Source organism: Mastomys coucha, unplaced genomic scaffold (assembly GCF_008632895.1).
Source record: "Mastomys coucha isolate ucsf_1 unplaced genomic scaffold, UCSF_Mcou_1 pScaffold11, whole genome shotgun sequence".
In the NCBI taxonomy this organism is placed as follows: domain Eukaryota; kingdom Metazoa; phylum Chordata; class Mammalia; order Rodentia; family Muridae; genus Mastomys; species Mastomys coucha.
Genome location: NW_022196893.1, coordinates 25,876,511 through 25,901,562, shown reverse-complemented (window position 1 = coordinate 25,901,562; position 25,052 = coordinate 25,876,511). Strand labels below are relative to the sequence as shown.

The 25,052-nt window shown below is 39.7% G+C and overlaps 1 protein-coding gene across 1 annotated transcript in view; it reads right to left on the bottom strand.

The window, feature by feature from the left end:
- Window positions 1-25,052, bottom strand: part of Tmem117 (transmembrane protein 117) — a 471,810-nt gene that overhangs the window by 161,031 nt on the left and 285,727 nt on the right. Inside the window, exon 5 of the mRNA XM_031353693.1 lies at window positions 2,812-2,909. Within this exon, the coding sequence (XP_031209553.1) occupies window positions 2,812-2,909 (98 nt within the window). The remainder of the gene's footprint in view (window positions 1-2,811; window positions 2,910-25,052) is intronic.

Genomic DNA, 25,052 nt, shown 5'->3' with positions numbered 1-25,052 from the left:
GCAGTCTGCTGCAGGAGCCACACTACAGCACACAACAGGTTTACTTGTAACATCTCCTATGCCTACGTAGAGCTTAAACCAATTTCTTTTTAATAGCTAGAACAAAATCAAAAGGAAACACCTGCTTTTGAGTGGGCCACATGAAGTATGCAAATATTCTCTTTCATTATTGAGATGGTAAGTAGTTGGATTATTTTTATACTTTATCTCCTATGGCTAAGAGGAAAACCAAATGTCCTCTTTTCCCACTAAGTTCCTTTTAGATGACAGACCTGCACATAAAGAAAGATGTCTCAGCTTTCCATATGATTTCCATGTTGAATAATTTGCATCAGATTTTGCTTTTTAGAGAATCACAAAACTGTTTTCAAGATAGCCAGGCCAAAATGTATAAAATAATAAAAATATTTTAAAATAGAATTTAAATATATCCTCCATTGTTTCATGCTCTGTGGTTGGAATTACTACTTTTGAATGACAGGGAAAGAACACACTCAAATATGTTACACACTAATAATTAATTTGAATAATGACTAAGTTTAAATTTTAATTTGTTCGACATATAAAAATATATTTTGCCAATAACTATAACTATATTACAACTTTAGATCAATTGTCTGTGTGTTTGATTATTCATTGGGAATAAGTAATCACATATACTAAAATAAAGTCTTTATATGAAAGAGATAGATGGCACATAGATTTGAGTGGGAATGTCCAAGGGAAATTATATTAGGATGTTTTAGAAGGACTCTGGCTTGGTTTCCTGTCCTCTGTAAGAACTGTGATTAAGAACCCCTCTGGGGGTGGGGGGGCGTGAGGAAGTGGCTCAGATGGTTGCTGCACAAACAAAAAAATCTGAGTTCAATATTCAGTGCCTACACAAAAGGAGAGCATGGGGATGCATGTCTGTAGTTCCAGCCCTGCGGACTCAAGGGCAGAGGGGTGCATAGGATTGGCTGGCCAGCGGCCGAGGGCAGAGGGGTGCATAGGATTGGCTGGCCAGCGGCCAAGGGCAGAGGGGTGCATAGGATTGGCTGGCCAGCGGCCGAGCTGGGTTATTGAGCTGTGAGTCCAGATTTGCTGTCTAAAAGAATACAGTTGGAAGGGAAAGTGATAGCAAGTGGGGTTAGGGGACAGACTGAGGTTGGATTGGATCAAATCATATTATATATTATATGTTATATGTTATATTATACATTATGCATTATATATTATAGATATGAATAAATTTATCAAATAATAAAAAATTCTTTAAAAAGAATAGGTAGAGAACTATTGAAGAAACCCAATATTAACTGTATCCTTCACATTCACTCACACATGTACGTGCAACCCACTCATGTCTGGAGCACCCCCTGCCATGCACACACATATAAAACCAGAACAAAATCAAACAAAGAAAGAATAGTTAATGACAGACATCACAGGGACTTCAGATCTCTGTATGCATGGGACCTCTACAGTACTTGGCCATGGTACCTCACAATGTAAAATCCACAGTGGATTTACTTTGATCAGGGCCATCTGCATAAACACAGTAAATGGATATTGTTTTTAGAGAGGCACTCCACTGAGACCTTTGATACTGACTCTGTCTCCTTTCAAATTATTATACTCCAAACCATTGTAGACAACTATATAGAGCAAAAAGATTCCCAGAACCTCAAATTCTTATTAACTGAAGAAAAGTTAAAAATGACTCCTTAAAAGAGGCACAATTCTCTTAGGCACAGTGATTTGTAATGACTTATTGCCTCAGAGACCTATGCCTGTGATAACCGCATCCACTCTCCAGGGTTTTAAGGATTAAATAAGCAGATGCACAGAATACCAAGTCCATGGTGCAACACCTGAGCTGAACATCTTCAATAAATATTTGCTACATTGTTATATAATACTGAAAAAGCTACATAAAGAGCTTACATGCAACAATATAGATGTGGGTCAGAAAGCACCATAAAAACCAGTCCACACTTGACTCCTGGAGCCAAGGTGTGAATAGCTATGGAATCAGTTCTTCTCACATATTGAAAAAAACTACTTATTTACTTGCTAAAATCGGAGTTCAAATGTCACATTATCACTAGCAATATTAACAACAGTGCTACATTGCAAGATTGTGTTGAGTATTTATTTTCTCCAAGTACTTAATTACCACTATTTTTGTAGCATTCATAGTTTTAAAAAGTAAAAAGGAATTAATATCTAAGAATAAACAGATATTTCTTCTTGCACTTCTTAAGGAAAAGATGCAGGCTAGCATTTTCTAGCATAAGCTGCCATCGGATGCAATGTGTCTGAGCACTAGCTTACATGACTTTACATAGAAGGAAGAAAGCCACTTTGCTGAGAGAATGACCCAAAGCTCCTTAATAGCTTTAATGGGGCAGAGAACTCATGGAGAGAAGAAATACCAATGAGCTGCATGCAGTTTGTGCATAAACTTCCTCCAGGTGGACTTCCCATCCTTACAGTGAAGCCAGCCTCTGTGGCGTGGCCTGGGTGATTTGTGTATATAGGAGACAGTTTTATACATCATATTTCCTTGATGAAAATGACAGCTGGTTTTTGCTGAATCAAAAAGCCTGTTCACTTCAGGTCAAGCCGTTTATCATGTTTCTTTCTTATAAATGAGCTCTTGAACAATAAACAAACTGAATAAATCTATAAGATATGGTAACGATTTTAGTGGGGCAGCAGGGCCTTCCTAACAGAGCTCTACACAGCTAATGAAAACTACGCTCACCTCAAGTGCTATGGTGAATGGGGCAGAATAGAAGTAAATAAATAAATGACGTGATTTCCTACCAGAATAAAATGATCCTCACGTTGCCTTTCTTCCAGAAAGCTCTTGCAGATTTGCCCCAGTCAGGGTAAGGCTTATCCTGAAGCATCATATCGGTGACCTGAAGAGGAGAGGGACTGGCTTAACATTGCAGCACATCTCAAATTCAGATTTCAATCCAAGCATAATATTTACATATACTGAGAATAGAATATGTGCATGTTTAATGTTAGGCTACATGAAGAGATACAAATTAGAAGTCTAAGATTCATTCCATTAAAAAAATGAAAGAGCGTGTTTGATTTTACACACTGGATGAGCATGTTTGATTTTACACACTGGATGAGCGTGTTTGATTTTACACACTGGATGAGCATGTTTGATTTTACACACTGGATGAGCATGTTTAGTTTTCACCATGGAAATACTGAGACTGGTTTTTAAATTTTAATTAACATTATACAGGAATGTTTCCTATTAAACTATGTTTCATTAAAACTATTAGCATATACTGTCTGTCTGAACCAATGGTTTTATCAATATATTTTATCATATCAAGCCCCTTCTCTCTCACTTGAAAATCACCTTTCATAAGATAGTACATCTGATGAGGAGAATCCCCTTAGAGTATATTCACATTTATGTTATTCTTAGGTATTCTTGAAATCATAAGCTTCAAAACAGAACCTCCAAATACCAAATCCAAATTCTTTTACCTAATAATTTTACCTAAATCCTAATTCAAAGTTGTTTCTCTCCCTCTCTCCCTCCCTCCCCGTCCATCCCTCCCTCTCTCCTCTCTCTCTCTCTCCCCCTCCCTCCCCCCTCTCTCTAATTCTACTCTCTAATTCTAAACCACTGTCTGTGGCTTTCACTGTCTTACCTCACTCACCCCTGTGGTAGAGCACTTCCCCATGTTTACAACGTGTTCTCATTAGCCAGCACTCTTCCATCTATAACTAACTCTGCGTCTTCCCATTAGCCAACACTCTTCCATCTATAACTCTGCCTCTTCCAAAAGCAACCTTCCTTTTTCTGCCCCACGCACAGACTCTGCCTGTCTGCTGGGGCCTGAGTACAGCTGTGCTCCTCCAAGCCACCTCCATTGTTTGCTTGAGGGAAGACAGAGCACCCTCACTGTCTCATCGGCTCATGCCAAAACACACTCCATTTCCCATGCTAACATCTCTCTTTTCTTTCTATTAGACTTTAAGATCCCTAATAATAAATGTTTATCTTTGCATCCTTTCTACCATCTTGGGGTCTTCCATATACCAGTCCAAAATGCTTACACCAAAGATAAATGACAAAATGAATTAGTTAATATATATTTCTTTTTAAAGACTCATTTGCGAGGTAAATTGCTCATTAACCACAACACATATTAATGCTTTCCACAAATGTTCAATGTATCATTAATAGCCTCCTATATGAACATTTAAAGGCCTGTAAGTGTGCAAAATGATTTTCCTAAGAAAGGAAAATGCGATTCTGTGGGCATGTACTCATACATGCACATATATAACTTTTTTTCAGAAAATTTGTAATCCATCAAACAGAAATCATTCTACTAGTTTTGATTTTAGCTCACACTTAAATATACAATTTCTTAATAAGGATTAGTATCACTGTATTGCTGTGATTAAACACCATCACCAAACCAACTTGGGAAAGAAAGGGTTTATTTGGCTTATTCACATCACAGTTAATCATTGGATGAAGTCAGGACAAGAATTCAAACAGCTGGAGGACAAGAACTCAGGGTGCTGGAGGCAGGAGCTGATGTAGACAGATGTCATGGAGAGAGCTGCTACTGGATTATTCAGCATGGCCTACTTAGTTGCTTTCTTGTAGAATCAAGACCATCAGCCTGAGGGTGGCCCCAGTCCCAATAAGCTGGGCCCTCCCCAATCAATCACGAATTAAGAAAATGTAATACAGGCTTGGCTAACGCTCCATAATAGGGAGACATTTCCTCAGTTGAGGGACTCTCAACGCAGATGATTTGAGCATGTATCAAGTTGACATAAAACTAGCCAGCACACACAAGGTAGATTTAAAATTGATATAGAAACCTGATATAGACCCGAGTATAAAATATTGCGAAAAGAAGAATTTTTATTACCTATTAAGAATACTCCTGTGGGGCTCAGTGGTTAAGAGTACTGACTGTTCTTCTGAGTCAATTCCCAGCAACTATATGGTGGCTCACAACCATCTATAATGAGATCTGATGCCCTCTTCTGATGTGTCTAAAGACAGCTTCAATCTGAAGATGAACTGCAGTGTACTTATATACATAAAATAAATAAATCTTTCAAAAGAGATACTCCTCTGCTATCATTATGGGTCAGACAAGCTTCTTTGTGCAGTGGTCATGTGATAATGATAATTGGCAGCTACATTTACTATGAATGGGACACCTACATCACCACCTCCAAGGGTTTGGGGATCACTGTAAAAGAGAGTGGGAAGAACTAAAGAACTGTAGGAAAGCCTCATTTTCTCAGACTCTAAAGCTTGCTACTACCTGTCAGAGCAACTAAAACTTGTGCCGCGTCGATCACCCTGACCGGCAGGGAAGAAAGACTAGCACACCAGTTCCTTCCAGCAACAGTTTACTCAGGAGCTGTTAGTTATGTGAGAATCAAGGGTGTGCCCCGAATGGTCCGTGAGTGCTGCTTAAATACCCTTCGTAGGACTGCCCATGAGCCCATACCACGTCTTGCGCTATCATTGGCTACAGAGTCATGACAAAAGATCAGGCCACTGGCAGGTGCAACCCTCTTGCCAAATAAGGACTTGTTTACTCCAAAGCAGAAGAAGGAAGGCACCATCTTTAAGGTGCGGCAGCAGCGCTCCACAAATACTGATAATTCAAAAATGAAAGATATGATTTGGTTTACTTTTATTTGTGTGTGTGCAGATGTGAGTTAAGGTATATATACAGGTGTGTGTGCAGGTGTGAGTTAAGGTATGTATACAGGTGTGTGTGCAGGTGTGAGTTAAGGTATGTATACAGGTGTGTGTGCAGGTGTGTGTATAGGTATCACAGAGGACAGAAAAAAACATCAGGCTTTCACCAAAAGCCAGAGTTACAAGCATTTGTGATCCACTCAACATGGATTCTGGGAACCTCTGAAAGAGCAAGCAGTGTTCTTAACAGCCACGTAAGCCATTTCTCCAGCCCGTGCTACTTGTAAAATAGATAGTAACTGATTATGTTCTCATCTGTTTGCTTTTGTTCTAACCCTTCCCAGTTAAACTTTTTAAATTTTCTCACTAACAGTGAAGACCTTTGATTATATTTCCTTCAAAAGAGAGCCAAGGTATTTATTGACAAGATCCAAGGAAAGAAATAGAGGAAAAAGCATGAATCAGGTAAATTGTATCGTCACAAGGAAAGTAGGCAAACTCAAGGAATTTAAATCCCACATATTCAGACACACAACCTCGGATGAGATAAGAAAGAGCCGCTGTGATATTTCAGCCATCTTCCCTTCACAACCCGTTTAGAGAACAAGTCTTGTGATGAGTCTTTTAACAAAACATAAGGGTTTTTATTTCATGTCTGACCAGATATAAAAAAAATAATGAGCTGGGTGGTGGTGGCGCACGCCTTTAATCCTAGCACTTGGGAGGCAGAGGCAGGTGGATTTCTGAGTTCGAGGCCAGCCTGGTCTACAGAGTGAGTTCCAGGACAGCCAGAGCTACACAGAGAAACCCTGTCTTGAAAAAACCAAAAAAAAAAAAATAATAATAAAAAAATAAGATTTCATTATTTCTTTCATCAGTATGTCTCTTGTATCTGAGGAGTATAAAAGATAATATTTTTATGCAACAAAATGATTACTGGGTATGTTTTGTTCCATTTCATTGTTTGCTCCAGGGTAATTTCTTAAAACACTTATCATATTTTCTAGAGGATAGTCATCTACCACTAGATGACCAATGATTATATGCAGCTTATTTTATAAAAAAACACATCCAGAGAAAAAGCCTTTTCTAATGATAAGACGGTGGCCAAGAAACAATCTGTCAGATGCTGGGCAGCTGGGCAGCTGGTCCTCCTCACCCCAGCTCCTAGCCTTTACTTTAAGTCACATCATCTGATTGATGAGAAGTCACTTACAGCTAAATTGGCAGTTGCAGGGACAATCATTAAAGGGACGCATTCAATAAGGAAAAAAATCCAATTACCTCCTGCATTAGAGAAATCAAATTTATTTCTGGTGTTGGTCAAGGGCAGCCTTTATGGGGCGAGATGCAGGAGGGGGAGTAAAGGGGGTGTTGCTGTGTGGGGTAAATACAATGCATGACTGTGTGTGCTATAAATGCACTAAGCGACTGTTGATGTTTCTCTCACAGACGCACAGTAGCCTGTGAAATTGCAAGGCTGTTTTTCTAAGCTAGGAGCAACATGTTTAACTCTCTGGGTCTCACAAACCCTCTTCTTCAGCTTCCTGTCAATCAGGTTTCAGCATGGAAGGCGGAACCTCATCAGTTTACATTTACAGAATTTTGTGGGGATAGTATTCTTGGGAGAACCCAAGCTACTTCAGGACATGAGTATTGTGTACAGGCCAGGTGAGAAAATACATTTTACAAGTCAGCAAATGGTTGTAGGGACAGTCTGTCTCTGTGTGGATAGAAGTGACCTCGTTGACAAAACACCATGGCAACAAAGCCATAGAAACACCAACGGTGCCACACATGCCTCACACCTGCTGCAGAACTAATCAGGTCTGTGAGCCACCGGGTGTAGTTACTTACTAATCATCATGGTAACTTCACAATTTCCACTTTCCACCCAGAGACAGAAAACAGTGAGTGAGATAGAGAAATAGAACTGTGTCACACCTAATATATTGGTGAGCACACCAGTTTCCAGCCTTGGAACTGATCTGACCTTCAGGCTGTGATAGCTTTCCAATCAAGGCAAAATTGTCTCTCCCTTTGAGCTCAATTTCTCATTGGTCAGCTAAGGGTACTCAGTGAGCGTTATGTCCATGCCCGCATTCCGCATCCTCTGGACCATCCCATGTATCATGGGTCCTACTTTCTCAGTCCTTGAACATTTAACATCTCTCTTTTATTCACCCTCAGTAAATCACATCACCTTCCCTGGGCTATAAAGGGGGGGTACAAAACCTATTCTTCTGTCTCAAACATCATTTCCATATTGTTATGGTTTATGAAGTTTCGATATTCTGCATTCCTGAACATTAGCCAAATTTTCCAGTCTTTCATCTAGAGTCTGTGTACAGCTTGCAATAGCTGGTTTCGAGAATCAAGTAGTTCTAAAAGAGAAGAAGAGGAGACTGCTTCGAGAAGACACAATAAAGAAACGCCCACAACCAACCTGTCTGTCTTCTTTCCTTCATTTTTTGCTACTATGGTTTTCATTTGTATTAGACCCTGTTTTTGAGACAGGGTCTCATTATCCAGCTCTCACTCTGGCCTGGAATGTGCCCTGTAGCCCAGATGGGTTTCAAATGCATGAAAACCCATGCCTCCTTCCAGCTATGTTTACTATCATTAGGCTGAGAGAAAATCAGGGTCATGCATTATCTTCAGGAACAAAAGGCATCCACTGCTTCACTTGCCTTATTGCTGAGTGACACCAGAGCAGGGAGGGACAAAGGAAAGGAGAAACTGATATTACTGCTTTCATATTTCCTGGTAAATCATTTGTGTTGCCTGGTGGCTCAAATGTTTTCTTTTGTATTTTGAGTGTAATGTTTGTTTTTCTTTTTGTTCCAAGACGTATTAACAGTGGCTGTGCTCTATTGGGTCTTTGGGAATCATACCTGTAACTTCCACTTTTCTTCTCTCTTATTTACTCTGATCCCTAAGGAAAACAGCTATCAGCTTGCTGGTTTGCTCTGTCTTTGGTATCTCTGTCTCATCAGTTTTCAGTATTGCTCCTTTAGCCAGAATCCACACTGTGTACTTGGCAGTGTGTGATTAGGAGCTACAGAAAGCCAGTTTGACCTTTGTTTCCCTATTTTTTTCTATTCCTAGTTTTCTTTATTTTAGAGAAAACTACCCACCTCTCTGTGTGTTTGTGTGTGGGAGAGTTTGAGTGTATGTATAATAAGAGGAAGTCCATTGGCATATGTGTGGAGGTTAGAGGACAACTCTGCTAGATCATTTTTGTTTTGTACATGTCTATAGGTTTGGGAAACTGAACTCAGGTCATCAAGCTTAGGTGGAAAATTCTTTACCTACTGAGGTATCTGCCATCCCAGTGTGTTCTCTTTAACATGTCTTTTCTGAGCTTCCCATCTATTGCTTAACATCCATCTCCCCCAACTCTGAACTCTTGGGAAACTATTTAGATATATTTTTATATCTGTATATCTCTATATCAGTGGTTCTCAACCTTCCTAATGCTGAGACCACGTAACATAGTTCCTCATGTTGTGGTAAACCCCAAGTATAAAATTAACTTTGTGGCTACTTCATAAGTATAATTTTGCTACTGTTATGAATTATGATATAAATATCTGTGTTTTGGGATGGTCTTAGGTGATTGCTGTCAAAGATCATGTGGTGGTTTGAAGAGGGATGGCCTCCATAGACTCATATGTTTGAATTCTTAGCCCATAGGAAGGGGCACTGTTAGGAGGTGTGGCCTTGTTGGAGGAAGTGCGCCACCTCAGGGGCAGGTTTTGAGGTCACCTATGCTCAAGCTATGCTCAGTATGGCCTACAGTCTCTCCTTGCTGCCTGTGGATCAGGATGAGCTCTCCGCTCCTCCTTCAGCACCATGCCAACCTGCATGCTGCCATGCTTCCTGTCATAATAATAATAATGGACTAAGCCTCTGAAATGGTAGGCTGGGCCTGATTAAATGTTGTCCTTTATAAGAGTTGCCATGGTCATGATGTTTCTTATAGCCATAAAACCCTAACTACGTCAGGTTATTTAACCCCCAAAGAGGCCATGAGTCACAGGTTAAGAACCACTGCTCTAGACAGTGGTACAGAGGAGAGGAGTCAACTTGACACAAACTAGAGTCACCTTGGAAAAGAAAACCTCGGAGATATTTCTAAGAGACTACCGGGGGAATACAGATGTATCTCTGAAATTCTAGCTTCTAATTTCCATGTTATTATTCAAATCAGATATTAATCAAGTTGTTCATATAATGGAGGGAGTAAAAGATTGTTACTTGAGCTAGCTGTGCTTTGAATGTAAAGGAAATCCTATAGCATTCAAGGGTTCTAAATCAATGGTATTGACCCAGAAAATACACTCCACCTAAATACAAGGCCCGTCACCACAGTGAGCACCAGCGGGGATGGTGCCAAGAGAATTGGAAATGGCTGAACGGGGCAGTAGCAAAATCACAAACACTGTCCATGCCAAGCCTCTCTTCTCCTCACAGCCTTGCCCTTTTACTGCCTGAGAATTTGGAAGACATGGTGGTGATATACAGTGAAGATTCCAAAGTAGAGTCTTAGTCAACTGCAATACCAAAATCTGAACATGATTAACAATGAAAGGGATATTAATCCTAAATTGTGTAGTTACTTACAGTAATGCAAAATTGTGAAATACCTATTGTGAATTAGGGAGGTGAACCACACAAGGACATATATTATCTGTATATTTAAAGGTAATTGTAATGCAGTTCCATATGCCTCATTTATGGGATTGTTAGGTACCAGCTCTGGGAAGGAGAGTGTAGGTTAGAGTAAAATGTGGTCTCTGATACTGTAAGTGTTCAGTCTGCACATCCCTCTGTTTGTGGTTCTGTTTCATCAGTATCTCTACATCTCTTACAGCAGAGTATTGTTTTCTACTGTAACCCATTTAGGACATCCTACGTGAAAAAAGTCCAACTTGAATTTCTTAGACTCTCGGGAAGTTCCGCACTCTGAAGGGCAGTGCACGTTTTCTGCTGCTGTTTGTCTTCCTGTTGGCTACCCTCCCTGACTTCTGCTCACACAGAGAGACAGACATATGTGATCAGCTTTATTCAGCAGCCAAGGAGACAAAGAAAGAGCCAAGATCTAAGCAGAAAGGACTGTGGGTATTCACCGAGAAGAAACATCATGTGAGTACACAGTTAGGTAAACGGAAGCCATGGATGGAAGTTTCCCACATTACCCACTGATGTCATGAATGAATTACTACAGGAAGTATCCGAAACACCACTGGCAAACATCTACTGGTGAGCATTAAACCTGAAATGTATTCTCCAGCTTTTCAGAAACACAGCCAGGATTCCACCAGGCATGAATATTAATGTGCTTGCTTCTTCTCTCCAATGATAGCCCGCACTGCCTGCGTGATGTGTTGTACTTTATTGCTGGATCCCCTACTGATTCACAGTGAGTCCAGGGCTGTTTTATTATTAAGTAAAGAAATGGGGCACATCTCAGAATATTGAATCATTTGGAGAAAGACACCCGAATCACAGGAGAATAGAAATAAACACAATCAAAAAGTCCCTTCCTACTGAAGTTCGGCAGAGCTTCACAAAATAAAGATGATATGGCCCAGTACAATTTGCTTTCTACCACTGTCTGTTATAACTTGTAATAAATAGGGCAAAGGAGAATGATTACTGGCTGCTCAACAAGAAGCTGCCGACAAGAACATTGACTCCATCTCGTCTGCTCTTCCTTGTGCTTGTGAATACCTATACGTGAAACAACAATAACCGAACATTACATTTATATTTTTCACTGTTGGTTGAAAGAAAGAGTGGGTTTCTGTATGCATACCTGCTCCATTTTGTTAGCATAGATAACTGATTATTAGAATACACATACAGAATATTCTGCAACATGACAGTTTTAAAAATGTACATGTAGGTGGAGAAACTACAGGAAGAAAAGTAATGAATATTCGAAATATGCCATTATAACAAACAATACCCAAGAAGAACCCTTTGGCCACAGAAGAGTAAAATAGCTCAAAGTGATAATTAATCTCACGTTAAAGGCCTGAACACTCTATTGTTCTCTAAAAGTAATACCCAAAGCAGCTGGTCTAAGGGCAGAGCCTAAGGAGTCGGCATAGTCTGGGGTCTAGAACATCGCTGGTCTTTCAACAGTCAGTCCATATCAGGCCAGTAGAGTCACACATTATGAATAAAGGTGACAATGAGATGTAGTGGCTAAAAGTTAAAATGATCACCGATCCGTGACTATGTGGCTGGTAATGGTGATGCTGTGGACAGTGTTCTAGTAATTACCTCACCACAAGCCTAGAAAGTAGAGAATGATCACTGAAAGGCATCCATAAATGCACACCCAACTCATAAGCATAGTGTCTAAAATGAAGTCAATTCTTTTACTTTACAATAAGAAAGGAAAAACTGGTTTTAGAGAAAAATCTGCCCAGCAACTAGTGAAAATGATTTATGAAGTTATGTCATTTTCTGTTATTTTGCTAATACATCAGGTGTAGGTGCAAGGCATCTGGTAAAATTATTTAAAATTATATGTGAGTACACATTACAGCCGAGAATTAAAATGGAGAGGAAGCATGGTTTTGCCGTTTGCCACAAAAACAAGACAAAACAAAAACAAAGTCCCCTGTGTCCTTGTCCTTAGCCTTCGCCCTGCCTGAACCCTGAGCATCACCATTCTGGATACCCAGTGAATTCATCATTCTTCCCTCCTGCAGTTTTTTATGGTTTCCCACTAACCAGCTGTAGTCATATGCAAAGTATAATAAGGTGCATTGCTCACTTACAGATATTACATTCACATTTAAATATAAATAACACAACTTCCCTGCACCTGCTATGACTTCCATTTCCCAGCTTCTCTCAGATTTGTTTAGACTGAATCAAATAGTCAGATCATTAACCTCTGTTTAATATCTATTGATAAATTGAAGTTTTATTTTATATGGTTTTATTGCTTCTTTTTCTCTTAAAATCTTAATCTTATAAATGTTTTTGAATTTCATTTGCTTTTCAAAAAAAATGTATTTTGGATGGTTTTAATCTTCTCTGCAGTGCCCTTTCTTTTATCACATTAAATTTCTGGTTTTGCTTTCTACTATTTGGGGTTTTTTGTTTGTTTGTTTGGTTGGTTGGTTTGTTTTGTGTTGTTTGCTGGATTTTCCCTCTTGCTTCCCTGTGTCTTCTTTTTCCTGACTTATCTTTCTCCCTTTTTCCTTTCATCTCTGGATTTTGCCATGTGTGCATGTTAGAGGAATCTCCCCCTGAGCTATAATCCCAGCCCTTCTTTTCTAAATTCAAATATTGAAGGCTTATTTCATTAATTTTCAGTGTTTGTTCAACTTTTTATGCCTAGCCTTACAAGTGCAGCTAAGAACTCACTGGGGGAGTTTACAGCCCCAGGAGTACACCTACTACTACACATGACAAGAAGTTTATAGTGTGCAGAAGGAAATGTGTTCACTAATCTAACAGCCTAGGTCTTTTAAGAGAAAAGTTACATTGACTTTGCCTACTAAAATAATTCTATTTCCTTCCATAGCTTAGGTTGCTGAATTTTCTTTTTGCCTTAAAATTTTCCTCTTTTCAGACATTTTTCATTTGCATTTCTTCTTTAGTACCTTAGATATATATTGTTCCTTTAAATCATTGGAAAGTTGATGGGAAATTTATACTGGTTATATTAATTAGCAAATCTAATAAATAATACTATCAATTTATTCCATAAAATTATTAAGATATAATTATAGGCTTTAATCACTTAGCTTGTACTCAAAATTTTCCATAATTTTGGTTCCATCTAACTGTTAATGAAAAACAGTTGTGAGCTGCCATGTGGGTGCTTGTATAAATCCTGAGCAGCCAGTGGGCCGAACCACTGAGCCAACTCTACATCCTGTATACATGTTCATTGTTTAACATTACAGGCCATACATCTATTAATTTATCCATTTGTTTTAGATTGTCCATTTTCTTAGAATACAGGTCTTCAAAGTATGTTCCAATATTCTTCTGAATCTCATTGGCTGCCAAAGCTACAATAGCATCAAAAGAAAATTACTGTCCAACGTCTCTGATAAACTTGGGCACAAAAATTCTCAATAAAACACTGGCCAACTAAACTCACAATCATCAAGTTGGCTTCATTCCAAAGATACTGAGGTAGATCAACAAATGCAAATCTATAAATGTCAGATAGCACATAAATAGACTCTAGGTCAAAAACCAAGGATTACACCAGTAAATCTAGAAAAGGTCTTTGACAGAATCTATCATCCTATATGATAAAAATCTTGAACAGACAAGAAGGAACAAACCTGAGAAAAATACAGGCTATATACAACAACCCCATTGCTAACACTATACCAAACAGGAAAAAATAAGCAGGTCCACAAAATCAGGAATGAAACAAAGTTGTCTAGTCTCTGCCGCTCTTATTCATTATAAAGTTGACCTCTTAGCTGAAACAATGAGTCCAGAAAAGAAACGAAAAGAGTATAAAGGCTGGGACTATGGTTCAGTGGTAGTGGCTACCTAGCAGTCACCAAGTCCTGGCTTCAATTCCTAGTATATCATCAAGTATACATAGTGTCATGTGCCCGCATATAATCCCCATAGTTGGGAACTAGAAGCAGAAGAATCAGAAGTTTCAAGTCATCCTTGGGTACATAGTGAATCTGAGAAAAAGCTGGGTTACATGATACTCTGTATCCCAAATAAACAAAAAGTATGGAAGGAGACAGCTGTAAGTAGGAAGTGAAGAAGAAGACACAAAATATTCAAAGAAATCCTTACAGAAAACAAAGAGAAAACAAAGAAGTGATGGAGGTCACACACTATCGAAATCCAAATGATACTCCATAAGCACCAGGCTAAGGTAGCGAGCGCAGTGCTGCCACAAAAACAGATACATGGATCAATAGAATAGAATAAAGAACCCAAAATAAACCCATGAAGCCACAGCCACCTAATAGTGACAAAGAAGCCAAAAGCATGCATGCCAACCACTTCAAAATTACTGTAGGCAAAATGCTATAAACATAAAAATAAGAACATAAAACAATGGTGTAAAACATAAAAAAACCTAGTATAAAATACATACAACAGTGAAATCAGGTCTTTGTCTCTCACCCTAAACACAATTCAAAATGGACCTTAATATAAGACCTGGAACTCTGAAACCATTATAGGAAAATCTGAGGAAAAGACTTCAAGACATGAGTACAGACAAGAACTCTCTGAAAAGGGCTGCAGCAACTCAGGAAACCTTCTGCATAGAAAAGGAAGTGGGAGAGGGCGGGGTGGCAGGCATGGGGAGGGGGGAGGCAACAGGGGTTTGTTTTTGTTTGTTTTTTTGTTTTTTGGAGGGGAAACTGGGAATGGAGAAATTCGCATGTAAATAAAGAAAATATCTAAAATAAACAAAAAATGTCTTTAGTCAAAAAAAAAAAGATTTGCTGTTTGTATGGATTAAAAGATTATAATTGCTCACATTTTTATCACAGTCTAAAATAAATTATTTTTAAAATGAAAAAAAAAAAAAGAAAAGGAACTGATTCATTGAGTTAGCTGACAACCTACAGAATGGGACAAGATCTCCGTATCTATGTATCAGACAGAGACTAGTAAGTAGAATCTATCTGTCTATATCTACATGTTCTAGAATATAGAGTATACTCTGTTGTATACTATCTATATACTATTATGTATTAGACAAAATACTGCTAGAACATATTTAAATATATGTATATATCTTAAAACATCAAGAGACAAGATAAAAACAATCCAAATAACCCCGTAGAAGAATTATGAAATAAACAGGAAATTCTCAACAGACACAGAAAAATTGGCCTATAAACTTTTGAGAAATGTTCAACATCCTTGTTTATCAGGGAAGTAGAAATCAAAAGAACTTTTAGATTCCATCTCTCCTCAGTCAGAATGACTATCAGTAAGATATTAAATAACAAATGCTGGTTAGGTTGGGGGAGAAAGAAAGCCCTTACACACAGCTGGCAGGTATGTAAATTAGTTCAGCTACTACATAAATCAGAATGGAGGCTTCTCAAGACCCAAACTAGCAAGACCATATAGCCCACTCAAATCACTCTTGGGTATATAGTTAAATGATTTTAAATCAACACACTACAGATGTACATGCATCTCTATCTTTATTGTAATATCAGGTGTTTGTCTTAGTCAGGGTATTTATTTCTGCACCAAACATCATGACCAAGAAACAAGTTGGGGAGGAAAGAGTTTATTCAGCTTACACTTCCACATTGCTGTTCATCACCAAAGGAAGTCAAGACAGGAACTCAAGCAGGTCAGGAAGCAGGAGCTGATGCAGAGGCCATGGAGGGATGTTCCTTACTGGCTTGCTTCCCCTGGCTTGCTCAGCTTGCTTTTTTATAGAACCCAAGACTACCAGCCCAGGGATGGCACCAACCACAAGGTGCCCTCCCACCCTTGATCACTAATTGAGAAAATGCCCCACAGCTGGATCTCATGGAGGCACTTCCCCAACTGAAGCTCCTTTCTCTGTGATAACTCCAGCTTGTGTCAAGTTGACACACAAAACCAGCCAGGACAGCGTTAGTAAATAGATGATTAGATAAGGGAAGTGGCATAATCATGCAATGATGGCACCAATAACCTTAAATGGACTTGAGTCCCTCTCCCACTCAACGAGATGGAACTCATACCTGATACAGCTTGAATGGCCAAGAATCAGACACTAGTTAGCCCAAGGACCTAGTGCAAAAAACCACATAGTGCTGGTCTAGCAAAATCAAAACAAAACAAAACAAAAACAAAAGAATCGAACAAACATTAGTGATAAAATAACATCTAATAATATTCTGCTATACATGTAAATCAATGCCTTGTTAAGCCATCATCAGGTCTCTTCTGTATCAGACAGGAACAAATACAGAGACACTGAGACCCATATCCAGATATTTTACACACACACTCACACATACACACACACGGGGGGGGGGGGGCAGGCAGACAGACAGACAAACCGAGCAAGCAACCTTCAATCTGGGGGCTCTAAATGAGATGTTTCCATCAAATCCCTTCTCCTCAGAGCTCAGGAACCCAGGGACAGAAGAGGCAAAAAGAGTGTAAGAGTCAGAGGGGACAGAGGACACCAAGAATACAAGGCCGTCTAAATCAACTGAGCAAAGCTCATATGAACTCAGAGACTGAGGCAGCATGCACAGGGCCTGCATGATCTATACCAGGTACTCTGCATACATAGTACGGCTTCCAGCTTAGTGTTCTTATGGAGCCCTTTAGCGGGAAAAGGAGTGAGCCTCTGATTTTTGTGCTTCTCTAGGGAACCTTTCCTTCTGGTCATTTGCCCTGTCCCACGTCAATGTGATAGTTTTTGTTTTATCTTATATTTTAGTTTGTTATATTTTAATATTATCTCTTAGACGCCTGTTATTTTCTTCTGAGAGACAGAAAGGGAACTGGATCTGGATGATATGGGAGGTGGGGTGGACCTGAGGATGACATGGGAGGTGGGGTGGGACTGAGAGGAGTAGAGGGAGGAAAAACCATAACCAGGATATATCACGTGAGAAAGGAATTTCAGTAAAAAGAAAAACAGAAGGAAACTAAGTTGTTTCCAGAAAAAACAGACACAACTGTCAATCCTTGTAAGTGAAATATGTCAGACTCCATCAAATACCCTATTTTTCTTGTCTTATAAATCCTAGATTTTGTGTGGGCACATGAAATCATTTACGTATGTAGGTCATGAAAGCACTAGTGATATTGTCTATGGAAACAAATGGGAATAACTGGGAGGGGTCGGGGGCACCGTTTGGGGTGAGCATAGTCAGATATATGCTATACTTGAATGAAAATGTCTACAGAAAACATCACCATGTAAAATGAATACCCATGAGTAAGAAAATATATAGAAATGTTACTGCAGATGTCTGTTGAGTTAAGAGGTTACTGTCGCAGAATTTCCTTGGGTTATCTGGCCCCAACACATTCTCAGGATCAGCCCAGCTTTTCCACTCCTCTTTCTCGCTTTGTTTTATATCATTATAGAGAGTGTGGTGTCTTAACAAAGAATTTCAGTTCTCATCATTAATCAGAAAGACATGATTAATGTCTAGAAGGAACCAGCAAGATTAAAGATATTCAATAATATCTTCATTTTCAAAGGTTCACAGCCAAATGACCTCTTAGAGAGTTTCTTCTGCTTTAAATATGTAAATATTTGAGAAGTCTCCCATTTCTATGCATATCAGATCACTACTAATTTCTCTGATGTAGGGAAAGGCATACCTGGACACCTAACCTGTTACTGACCTCTAATTAACATGGATTTTACCTGGTCTAGGCATTGTCATGTACTCAGTTCATGGAAGACAATCGTGTGGTACAGAGGGACTTGACAGCTGGTGAAGGTCACAGCATAACCATGGTGGAGCTTAAAGGGGAACATGTCTGACTCCAAAACACAGCATTCACCTGACACATTGTGTGTCTATTCCTTAGCATCACCATATTTTGTGAAGTATCATTTATTTTCAAATTAGAGGTCTGTTTCCTAATTTCAAGTTACATCTATCTTCTCACTAATATTTTATCCACATTAAATACACAGTAATTTTCAAAGCACTCTTTCATGTGCACTCATAGCTATTCAGGGTCACACAAGTTTTTTATACCCTAAGTGCAAATACAAGCCTAGAGAAGTATCAAGATTAATCAGAGCAAAGTCCAGCTTTTTTGCTGCCAAACTAGAGCATTTAATCATTTCTCATACCTTTCCTATACTTGCATTTTAAAGTGCCAATTCCCTCACCAAAATCAATCAATCAATCAATCAATCAATCAATCAATTCAAGAAAGCTCTGAGCAGATAAGAAACCCTGAAAGATAAAGAGAAAACAAGAAGTCTCTTACTGAATCTCCAGTGCAGGCCGTTTCCCAGGTGTCACCTACCGGCTCTGTACTGAGGACTCCAATGTCTGACCCTTTCCAATTTTCCATTTACTTGACACATCTTTAAGCATTGCAGGTGACTAACATCTTTATTTTGCTCTCAGGGAGTCAGAAAGCAAATTTTTCTTATTTTACTCTTCATTTCAGATGTAGCATGCTGTCATCTCTTCTTTCATTAACTAAATTTGTTCACTGACAATTTCATACGTGCATATAATGTCTTCCGCCCTCTCTCACCCCTGCCTCCTCTGATCTCTCTCCCACCTGAGGGCTTTCCCTAAATGTTGCTTTCCCGTGTGCTCCTCTATCCATACATTATAGTGTGTTATAGTGTGTTAGTAAACACCATGCTGATGATACCCTGAGCTTGAAGTAAACACTTTTGTTTCCCAGAGTATTCTATTGTTTAGGAACAAATGTAACATTTGTCTAGTGTCTCTAGTTTATAAATCCTGTTCTCACTCTCTTTACATATTTTTCCCTCTGGCAGTATGAATGGATTTGTTCTAAACTGTTACAAATGAACCACATGGTGCAGTACTTGTCTGGGTACTTGGACTATATTGTTAAAATCATAAAGATCTTATAGTGTTTATTTCTATATAGAAATACGACATAAAGAATAAACACAGTATGCTATCTGGTGTGAATAAGGCAGTGGGGGCTAAAGAGAAAACCTGAACATGGTAAGACAAAGAGAAGTACAGGGATGATGTCATACAGAAGGGGAACACAAGGATGACATCATACAGAAGGGAAACACTAGGATGACATCATACAGAAGGGGACACAAGGATGACGTCATACAGAAGGGGACACAAGGATGACATCATACAGAAGGGGAACACAAGGATGACATCATACAGAAGGGGACACAAGGATGATGTCATACAGAAGAAGAATGCTGGGGCTTACAGAGGGGTGGTCAACACTGGATTCACTGAGAAGATGATGTTTAGACAAAACAGACAACAGGCAAGAGATGCTGTGCATCAAATATAGAGAAGCAGAAACAAGGGCACTTGCACTTGAGTCTCTCTGCACTCTCTCTGCATCCCCTCTGCAGATGAGTGTCAAGAACTGACTGGTTTGTGCCTGGCCCCTGGCTGCCTAGACAGGCACCATTATGGCTGACTTGTTCTAGAACCCACAAGAATTGTGGATACCTTCAGATTCTATCTCTATCAGTTTGAGGGCCCTTGAAACAGTCAAGCAATTAAATTTATCAAAAAATCAAGACCAATACCAGAAAACAATAAAAAAAAACCAAAACAAACAAATAAACAAAAGGAGTACTGATTGGTAGCAAGAATTACAAAATCAAACCATTTTCTGAATATTCAAGTACGAGATGACCAAAGTTGATTACAGAAAAACAGAACCCCGGGCCTAAATGAGCAGCCTGACTCAGGGATAAATAAGTTCTGATATTTTGAAGTAAGCATCTCACAGCTAAACTTGGTCAGTAAGGTCAGTGTTATTCTCCCTCTCTCGCAGAGGTGTCTACAGGCATTGACAGTGTTTCCAAACGTATCACACACATGCTCTAGAAGAAACTGTATGCACATCTTGTCCAATATAACAGGTTAAGTTCCCTTAGTCAATTCTTGAATTTACCTAAAAAGGATGTAATTTCATCAACCACATCTTGAAACAGAAGCCCGCCATATCGATTCTTCCTTGAAGGTAGTGGCTAGACAGATCAATGGTAAGTGAATCACTGAGTCCTCCCTGAGTCAGTTAGGATGCTATGGAGGGTCTCACAGCTCGATATCTGTGTGCTGTCCCTGCCCCCTATGTGAAGCAGCCACCTAAGAAAACAAATGCTGCTGGTCAGTTGATCTCAAATGGCAGAGCACAGTGTGTTAGCTGCTAAGTGTCTGCTTTTGCGTTAGACTTGGTTAGACTTAAGAACTTGAGACGCGGAAAACTGCATACTCGTTGTCTCTATTAGACTATGAATTTCTTAGGCTTAAAAGGCTCATCCTAGCCCATCTGACTGCCCTCCCCTCCACATACACACATATACATTTTCTTTGGTGTACAGTATTAATTCAAAGACCATTACTAAGTGTCAAGCATTAAAAATATATATCTCTTGCCTCAAAGGACTTCTGAATATTTGATGAATGATTAAATAAACAAATGAATATAAAATTAGCAGCATTATAAAGGGCTTAACATTATAAAGTGTATAACCATATTCACATGGTTTCTTCTGGTGTTTTGAAATACAATATAAAATACTCTTAAAAATAGAAAAATAAGAAATTTGCTTTGATAATACATAGATCTAGAGCAACAGATGAAAATATTAAGGTTTTAATAATCTTGATTTTCCACAATTACATGTGTCTATCTGGATTAGATACAAATAAATACACACACACTCATACACACAAAATTTTAAATAGTTTTAAGCTTCCTTAGAGTCCATCTGTGTAAAAAAGTATGTATTAAGAGTTTTATTTCCTTTGAGAAATAAATAATATGTATACATACCTGGGCTCCCTTAGCTTCCTGTAAGACTATCATGTATAAAGCCCTGGTCTCTCCCAGTGTTCATATTACTCCCAAGAAGTACAGTCTGCTTAAAGCTAGCCTACCTACTGCCTGCCGGTGGACCACTATCAGGTAGGTCTGTTGTACACTGAATGTTTAACATAGATACAAAGTACAAGTATTGAGCTGCCTCATGACCCTTCCAGGGCCACCATTATTCCCTTCGTTAACTACAAACAAACTCATAACTTTTATCTGTTCTTATTTTCTTCTAAGTAAAGTTATAAAGTTAAGACCACTGGACCAGCATTTCTATCAGGCACACTAGAATTAATCTGAAAAGATAGACAATCAACAATAATTTTGCCACTCAAAAATTACTTGAACCTGATCAGAGTGCTCAATAATATAAGATTCTTAAGCATACACTCCTTATAAAAGCAGGCTACTGTGACCGGAAATCATTTCTCAGTCTCATTTTTACCCACCACATCCCATAAGAAAGCTGGCTAGATGTGACACTGCATATGGTGATTCTTGGATGGAAGCTGTTCATGCTCACAGGTCTCCCTGTCTGCACCCTCTCATGTGCTTGTTACAGTTCAGAAAGAATTTGCAACAATGTAGAACCATAGTTGCCACTTTCACGAGACTAACCTTCCTTGGTTTACCAATCCCAGGTCTCTGGATGAATAGGGGACCCTTCTGATTGTTTTCATGAAGGTATGAGCTTTACTGGAAAGACAAGTCAATGAGGGGCTCTCCCACTCCACTGGCGTTATTGGTAGCAAAAGAGAGGCCCAGGATCACAGCAAGAGCAGGTGTCAAAATCCTAACCACACTGCATTATTCAGAGTGGTTCTTTGGCAGAGAATTTCGACAAATTGCCTCCCAATCAAACTGCATGCTACTTGCCAGCATCCCCAGGCATTCGGACTCAGTGTGCACCCCATTAGGTCAGATTACTGAGGACCATTCTGGGACCTGTTTTGAAAACATTATCTTACATTAGACTAGGTTAGGTGGCAGACAGCATGTGAGCAAGCCATCAGTGACACTGAAAATGTAGAAATATCTGCATATGTGTATATATAAATGCTCCGACTGTGTGTGTGTGTGTGTGTGTGTGTGTGTGTGAGAGAGAGAGAGAGAGAGAGAGAGAGAGAGAGAGAGAGAGAGAGAGAGAGAGATTGTGTGTGTGTGTCAAATTAAGTGAGTATGAGTATGAACAGGAAATTAATTACATATAGAACTTTTAACTATGTTTATTTTTTCGTGCATGTCATTTCAAAAAGAAGTAGGGAAAACAAACAAACAAATAACTCCAAACTGTGATTTCATCTGGAAGGAAGCCTCTTTCTCCTCTACCAAACCTTACTTCTAAATGTTCCCCTCCCAAACTTGTATCCTTTGATGTATTACTAGTCCCTTGTTTGCTTGTCTGTCTGTTTCAAGTAAAGGTTTCACTGTGTTAGCCCCAGCAGGCAGGAACTCAATATGTACACCATGAATACAGAAATCTGCCCACTGCATGCTGGGTTAAAGGCTCAGCCTGACCTTATTTTTCCCAAATGACCTACTGAGTCCAGTTAGTGACTAGAGCCAGGAACACTACCACCTCGTGGCACCAAGGCTCATCATGGCCTTAACACTGAGGTATTTGTATCATATAAACTAAGAATAATTTGCCTAACTAGTAAGATATAACGTAAGTTATATTTATACAACATAAATCCACAGCAAACACTTTCATTGAGCACCAGCGTCTTTTGACCAAGGGCTTTGCTCTGTTTTTCTGTTGTTGGTATTTGCCTTTCTCTCTCGCGCTCCTTTATGAACTAGCTTTCCCTGGAAGCTATGAATAACAAGGGGCAAAGCGTAAAGTATAATTTATTTTTAAAGATTTTCATCTGAGGTTTCATCACTGCATTCTTCTATAAGTAGCAGACATAATTATCCAATCATTGTGATCAGATATTTTGGTCCAGCATAGTGAACTCGGCACAGGAGTAATTGTTGTCCAGTTACCATTTCAGCAATTAGACTTTGAGAGTTTCCTACTGCCGGCCACTTCATAATAGTCACTAAAACGCAAAGTCGGGCAAGATATAAACCTTCATTGAAAGTCATTCAAGGCTGAAGAGGAATACAGAAAAGCATGTCAATGAGAGTCTGATTGCAACAACTCCCAGGGGGAGGGAACCAGAGCTCACTATGAGCAAGGGTGTTTGTGGGGCAGGTGGAACTGTGTCACCAGCAAGAAAAACTGGGAAGCTTGAGCAGATTTAAGGACCCCTGGCAATTCACATAATTGAGAACAGTAGGCATTTGAATCTGCTCCTGAACAGATTCCTATCCTGGAACATGGGACCCTGACACCCTACCAAGAAAACCATGGCAACTCATCACTTAGCATACAGCCCAGAGTTCTCCATGCTAATGGGGTATCTAGATGACCCTGAGTGCAATTTCAATTTTTTTTAAACCTTATTTTTAACGATGGTTTTTAAACATTTTAACTTCTCTTTTAGCCCACCACCCAACCAGAGGCAGTGGGAAAGAAAGGATATGGGGGGCGGAGGGGAAGTAGACCTGTTTATAAAGGTTTTTTTGCAGCAACTCCCATCTGTGTTGTCTGGAAATCAGGAGTTCAGTTCATAAGTTAGCAGCAGCAGCTCAGTCCACCCACACACACCTCACAGACACACCAGGAGTCCAGTTTGGTAGAGTCAGATTAACAACAGTGAGGACACGACCTAGTAGAGACAGCCAGGCCTCAGCCTTGGCTCCAATCAGCAGGAGGAAGACCAGGAGAAGTTCTCTGCTGTGCCTCTCCCAGGGAAGAGAACATCAGCAAAGAGAGGTGAGACCCACAAGTGCTGAGCAGCTAGCTGTATCAGCAAGTCAAGTCCCGCCTCCATCACTCTGTGGAGTTTTATTTATACCCTTCAAACATCGCATGTCCTCTATGTGCCTTGCCTCAGCACGTGAATCCAATCGGTCCACATCTGCGGACCAATCCATGTGTGTTGTTAGCTAAGAATCCTTCATCGTGTGTCCTTTCACATGCCTGCTTTAGCAGAACATCCTTTCATCTCTGTCTGCCTCAGCTAAACGTTCCTTCACAAGTCTGCCTTAGTCTTTCACCTGTGTCCTCTTCAGGAAAACACTCCTCCATCATGTGTTGATGGTGACCTAGCAAAACACCATCCAGCACAAATAATTTCCAAAGAACCCTTAAGTTTCTATTTCACCTGAGAGTTTGGTCAAAAAGCTTCTCTTCCCAGACATCCCTTCCTGCAAAAAGTATTTAATCTCTGGTTCACCCTGAGTGAGGTGTAGGCATCCATTTTCCATTATGAATAAACAGTTTGGACAAGCAAGGACTGTCTCTCTTATTAAGAACCACTGTGGGGAGAAGCCTTCCTTACCGAGCTGAGCAACACCCCTTAAGTCTCCTACAGAAGCTCGCAGCCTCCAGCCTCGAAGACCATTCCCAACTCCTCTAGGTTCCCAGTAGCATCCGGGTGTCCAGGAGTATGGGAACCACAGTCTTGTCCCCAGCCTGAGCTGTTTCTCACCCAGAGATACATGGGCTGGGGTCCCCACCTTTGATTGTGTTCAGCCACCCTGAGTAGGTGTCAGCTTTCTACTAGCCTGCACCCCAATGGCAGTGAGGATGGAATGTAGCCTAGCACCCCTGCATTTTGTCTGCAGGAGTAGCATTCACACACCCCAGTGGCAAGGCGAAAATGAGGATCCAAAGGTATTGCAGGGGCACTGACCAGTATCAAGGGAAGCGTCTCAAAAACAGACAGCATCGTTAGTTCATAGGCTGTGTGAGATTAAAGAAATCAAGACA